At 33.8% G+C, this 6,148-nt stretch overlaps 1 protein-coding gene across 4 annotated transcripts; it reads right to left on the bottom strand.

The window, feature by feature from the left end:
• Positions 1–862: 862 nt before the first annotated feature.
• Positions 863–5,129, bottom strand: LOC128028970 (rhomboid-related protein 4-like). 4 transcript variants are annotated; one of them, XM_052616382.1, is made up of 9 exons: positions 4,961–5,129; positions 3,932–4,084; positions 3,520–3,799; positions 3,052–3,184; positions 2,832–2,920; positions 2,125–2,181; positions 1,721–1,921; positions 1,408–1,553; positions 863–1,301 (listed from the first exon to the last, which is right to left on the bottom strand). In XM_052616382.1, the coding sequence occupies exons 1-8, from the start codon at positions 4,961–4,963 to the stop codon at positions 1,432–1,434; spliced, it is 1,038 nt and encodes a 345-aa protein (XP_052472342.1). In that variant the 5' UTR covers positions 4,964–5,129; the 3' UTR covers positions 863–1,301; positions 1,408–1,431. The 4 variants fall into 4 exon arrangements, with proteins under 4 accessions (XP_052472342.1, XP_052472344.1, XP_052472343.1 ...); XM_052616384.1 differs by lacking the exon at positions 1,408–1,553 and having other exon boundaries at positions 1,716–1,921; XM_052616383.1 differs by lacking the exon at positions 1,408–1,553.
• Between the last annotated feature and the right edge of the window lie 1,019 nt (positions 5,130–6,148).

Raw genomic sequence — 6,148 nt, 5'->3', positions numbered from 1 at the left:
GCATTGGGTTTCACATCACTACATCATTTATTGTTTTTACTCTGTTTTTTTTTTTCATCTTGAGTTTTAGGAGCACTTTAAATAAAGTACACTCACTAGTGGTACAGTGGTGGAAGTTCATATATATCATTATTTCTAAAACCTTCAGATTTTTGGCAAGAATACACTGGTAATTGAATGTCCCTTCAGCACTTTCCATTAAATCGGTAACACTTTATAACAAGGTTCTTTAGTTAACATGAACTAAGCATGAACAACACTTCTACCGCATCTATTAATATCAGTTATGTTAATTTCAACATTTACAAATGCATTATTAAAATCAAAAGTTGTGCTTGTTAACAATAACAAAGGACAATTGTATTTTCATTAACAAAGATTAATAGATGTTGTAATAAAAGTATTGTTCATTGTTTGTTCATGTTAGTTAATACATACATGTATGGAACCTTCATTGTTTGTTCATGTTAGTTAATACATACATGTATGGAACCTTATTGTAAAGTGTTACCATTATTAGATCTTCTATAAACCACTTCTGTGCCTTTGATATAGTTAGTCATTTAAGTATAGGTGAAAACATGAGAAATATTTTGTAACATTGTATGTATCTTTACTGTCAGTTTTCATTAATTTAAAGCATTTTTGCCAAGTAATGTTTTTTATTTTATGTGAATAGAAGTGTACTGTGTATGTACTATGAAAATGGATTATTATGCATCTAAATTCTCTCTTACACAGTGATTTGAATAATACATGTAAACTGAATTTAATTATATATTTGTAATTACAATCATCTTTAATGTTTACTAAATATTTTATGTGATGGAACAAATGGAAAACCAGCAAGAACGCACCATAATAAGAATGATTTATGTTTATTTACAACAATATACTTAAGAAACAAAGTATAGGTCACACATAAAGGCACATCCACAGCCATTGTTCATGGATATTCAATTTATAAATGTTCAACTTTTGACGTTAATGCAAAGAGAAGCATTTACAGCAAGAACAAATGTGCATACAAATGTGTGCAATGAGAAATACAGCCAACAGTCTTTGAAACCTCACACTGGTGACATCATAAAAGATATTAGGTGACACATCCAGTCAACAGAATCTTCTCCGCTAGCTTGAATTGGCTGTTTAGTGCTCTCTTTGATGTGAACAATCTAGTAGTATTATCATTATGTGTTACGTTCTTCAATTGTTCAGCTGTCTAAATCTCTGAAGTCGTCGCCAGCGGATCTCTTCAGGAGTTGGGTTAGACTGGGTATATGTCCCATGAATAGGAATACCTACAAAACAAAAATAACAATGTTACACATTGTAAAATCTAGTACTGTTAAAAAAAAAATTAAAAAAAAATTAAAGGAACAGTTCTCCTGGAGTTGTGTGGATTACTTTTGGAGTATTGTGATGTTTTTATCAGCTGTTTGGAGTCTTATTTTGACGGCACCCATTCACTGCAGAGGATCCATTGATGAGCAAGTGATGTAATGCCCCATTTCTCCAAATTTGTTCCCATGAAGAATCAAACTCATCTAAATCTTTGATATTAATCAAAGAATGTTGTTCATATTTTACGTTTAAATATCTATTGCTGTTTTGCTCTATGTATGTACAAATAAAACAAAAATATAATAATTTTCTTTACAAAATTGTTTATGAAAAAGCCTTCTTTTTTTTAAGAAACTGGCCATTTTGACCACCTAACCTCTGTCGTTCAGGCTGGCTCTGACAGCTGCTGCATACTGTTCCTCTTCTGACAGTCCTGCTGTATAGGGATGCTGGGATGGTGCAGAGGGCATTGCTGTGTCATGTGGCTCCCTGTAGTGGGCGCCATACTGCCTGTGAATAAATGACTGCTGTTCATAATGGGGGTTCGGAGGATACGGCATGCCATATCCACTGTATCCTGTGAACACAGACATACACATTATAGATCATGAGGATGTCGACAGACTGATGCTACAATGGTCTAGTTAACAATCCCTAAATCACTCAATCTTTATTGGTTCTCAGAGCCATCTCTAGGACAATAGAAATTTTAAATTGGGTTGCAGTCTTTATAACTAAATGAATATTTCCATGTAAAACAAAAAGAGCAAAACTGTTTACCTGATGAGTTGAAGTATGTTTGTTGCCTTCCATAATGTCCATCAGAGGCCAAAAAGCCTGAAATTACATAGTCATGGCTGTTTATGTGGCTGGATGCATTCATTCCTGAATTAGAGGTTTATGATTTTGAAAGTCTCTTATGCTTCTATTTTAATTTTAAAATGTATTGCTTTGATACAAAGCTGAATTTTCAGCATCATTACTCCGGGCTTCTGTGTCACGTGATACTTCAGAAATAATTTTAATATGCTGTTTTTCTGCTCTAGAAACATATTTTTTATTCTATCAGTGTTGAAAACAGTTAATGTGTTTGTGCAAACCGTGACTCTGAAAGTTCAAAAGAACAACATTTATTTGAAATATAAATCTTTTGTAGCATATTTATCAATTTTTAACTAATTTATAAACATTATAAATATTGTTACTGTCACTGTCATAAAAGCATTAATTTACTTAAATTACTGAACTGAACTTATTGAAAGGCACTGTATAAGCATATTAACATAGTGCAGTTACAAAGAGGTCAAACACACTTATAAAATAAATAGTGGTCAACCGATATATCGGCCGATATTTGGCATTTGAAAAAAATCATATCTGCTTTATATCGGCTATCGGCCTCCTGCTTTCCAAGATATCAGCATCGGCTATCAAAAAACACATATCAGTCAACCACTAAAAATAAACACTGAAAATGTTGTGTTTACCTGCAAAGGTTTTCATGAGACTCTTTAGTGGTCCATTAGTGTAGAGCAGACCAACCAGAATCCCAGCCAGGTGTCCGACAAATGACGTCCTGCAAGAGATGTGTGAATGTCTGTTAATACAAACTGTGAATCAGGTCTTAGGCCTACTACAAATAAAATAATAATAATAATAATAATAATACAATTACTCTAGCATCTCTGAAATGTGTTTCATGCTTACCCAGGGTTCATGATATGGATGAGGACCAACTCTACCCAGCAGGCGTAGCGATTAGCAATGAGCAGCCCCATGATGTATGTGGCCCCTCCTGGATGATAATGATTATTCACCACCTTCAGCCCAAACAGAACACCTGAAATGAATCAATAAATCAACAGCTTCAACCATTATTTCTTAGTAGACATATATGAATCAGTCCGCTCCATATTTTATTCTTACCACCAACTTTTGTAATGTTACAATAGATTTCTATTTTAAATAAATGCTGTTCTTTCATCAAAGAATCAACAACTTGACAATAAAAAAAAAAGTTTCTTGTATAAAAAATCTGCAGAATTAGAATGATTTCTGAGACTAATGATGCTGAAAATTCAGCTTTGCATCACAGGAATAAATTATATTTAAATATATATTATAATAGAAAACAATAATTTTAAAGCGTATGCAATCCATCCTGATCCATCACACCCGAGAAGCCCACTGCACACTGTAAACTATATGACGAGTCTTCTGTCACATGTGTCAGTCCTGTCTCCAGGAGCAGGTACACCAATCCGGTGAGCAGAGAGAAGACAGACAGCAGATACGCAAACCAGGCGCCTCCCAGTTTCCTCTCCAGCTGAATGCCCTTCCAAAGGAGAGAGGCCATGTTGAAGTATAAGTGCATGTCGTCAACATGGTGAAACGGTGACAGCAGCAGACGACTCCAGTCTCTGTGCCAGTATGCCTCTTGAACACTCAAACACGTCTGCAAAACAGAAACAGACAATCCAGAAAACCCTTTAAGAACTTTCTACAACTTGCCTTTACCTTAACTCAATTGACTCGATAGCAGATGTGACCCATTTTTGGTGTGGAAGTTTGTTACAATAACATGTACCTGTAGGAGGGGTTTGGCAGGAAACAGGAACAAATAGACGTTCAGACCCAGCGCAGCAAGAGTGACAGGTGGGATGTTGTCGATTCCCAGCTGGAAAACCTGACAGGCCAGTAGGAGCAGGCCAAGATTGGATCCCCTTTGTCTATTGCGCATCTAAAAAACACAGTAGAGTATTAGCATCTAAAATACACAATCACCATCATCTTCAAACACACACAGAGGCAGGGTTTTATCAAAAGTATTATAAAAGTTTGTTTACATTTCTTGACAGACTACTTGTCGCTCATAAATATTGTGGATTTAGTTAAGAATCATTCCAATGTACAATTATTACGCATGATTGACATCTGACTAGCCAATTGCTGGTGATTTTGGGGGAGGGGCATTTCTATTCTTGAGAGCGTCTGATAGGACTAAAATGTAGAGAGGATGAGTCATTAATATTTGATCATGAAAATGTTTAAATTTTAAGTGTATTTATTCAATTTGTCAAAAAATATTTTGGCAAATAGTTAGCACCAAAGCTAACATATAGACTAACGTTTTTTTCATAGGGTAATTAAATGCAGTTCAATTCAACAATGTTGGAATTGGGTTTTACATCATAACAAGAATTATTTTGTTTCATTTGGCAATAAAACTATCAAGCATGGACGGTAAGTAGTGCACACAATAGCCTTTAAGAAAAAAAATTATCAAAACGAGAAATCTATCTCTTTCTTTATAGAAAAAATAAATAATGATAATATATTATCCATACTAAACTGTCAATTAAAGAGAATTTTCTGGTTAACATCATGCATGCACTGTCAAACTCAATTACACACATTGCTTGTAGTTTTCAAATAAGCCTGAAGGGACTTGATTAGCTGGATCAGGTGTGTTTAATTAGGGTTGAAAGGTAAAGTCTGCAGGGCTGTGGCCCTCCTGGAACTGAGTTCGACGCCCCACCATTTAAGGCTCTTTATTTTTAAGTGTAATTTACTAATCTAGAAAAGCAAAATTACTGTGTAGGTTTTTATCACTTACCATAATATCTGAATAACAGCTTCTGTTTGGAATCGTTGACGCTCCATGGATGTTGGTGTAGTATGAGTAAAGGGAAAGTTCCCGAGTCCTATCAACAGAACACGCCAGATTTCACTTTCGTTTCTGGTTTCATGTTTAGTTTCGTCAGGTGGTTAACACGGAAGTGATGCAATGTGGGCTTCTGGTCGCGTGACCTCATCGCTGCTGACGTTTGTAGTTTTTTCGAGAAGTGAACCGTATGACCTTTCCATACATTTTAACTGGCTAATAATTCCACGAATACAGTCCACGTGATGACTAATGCATAAGAAATAGGCCCCATGTTATGTTGTGGAACCTATTATATATAATAGGATAAAAGTATTATTTATCGTAAAAATAACCTAGAATGTACCGTATGGCTATTTTAACACAACATTTATTATAACAGCAAATGCCTCATCCAAAGCTATGTGAGGAAAAGGAAAAAAATCAATGTAATGTTTAAGCTCAGGTTATACATAAAACAATAAGCACTATATTGCAACCTATTCATAGAGATTGACTATTGCATTTCAGTTTCTGTAATGTTATTACAGCCGTAATTAAGCAGTAATGAATACAACACGTTTTACAAGTTATAGTCGATTACAAAAAATAACTGCATGAACAAAAATACGTTTTCAACCTTGTATTTTGCCTGCAGGTGGCAGTATTGCTCAATGAATGCAACAGATTTTCATTGCGTTCTTAAAACAGAAAACTACAATTTGCAGGTTTATATCTTCAGCTATACATGTCCTTAAAGTGCCATTTGAATTACTTTTTAAGTGAGCATTTGAATTACTGAATTACAAATGCTAGCTACAATTTTAATTTAAAGCCTACTCTTTTTTACAAAATTAATTTAAATTAATTTTCAAAGGTGTAATGTTATTGTCAGAGATGTTATAGGGAATAAAACACAAGGAATGTGTAGAATACTATTACTGGATTTTGGATCCTACATACTTAAGTTTGGATACAACCTTAAAGGTTCTTAATCGGATCAAAGAAGAATCATATTTAAGAAATGCCTATTTACAGTTTATATATATATATATATATATATATATATATATATATATATATATATATATATATATATATATATATATATATATATATATATAAAATATGAATTTCCTATGTACATTTATTTATTTAATA

Source organism: Carassius gibelio, chromosome A15 (genome assembly GCF_023724105.1).
Source record: "Carassius gibelio isolate Cgi1373 ecotype wild population from Czech Republic chromosome A15, carGib1.2-hapl.c, whole genome shotgun sequence".
NCBI classification, from domain to species: Eukaryota; Metazoa; Chordata; class Actinopteri; order Cypriniformes; family Cyprinidae; genus Carassius; species Carassius gibelio.
The sequence above is the reverse complement of the archived record's forward strand: the minus strand, read 5'-3'. Positions and strand labels throughout refer to the sequence as shown.

Coding starts and splice junctions, on each gene's coding strand:
- LOC128028970 (XM_052616382.1), bottom strand. Junction 3,185..3,519: donor GTGTGCAGTGGGCTTCTCGG/GTGTGATGGATC, acceptor GATTCATTTCAG/GTGTTCTGTTTGGGCTGAAG. Junction 1,554..1,720: donor AGCCAGCCTGAACGACAGAG/GTTAGGTGGTCA, acceptor TTAATATCAAAG/ATTTAGATGAGTTTGATTCT.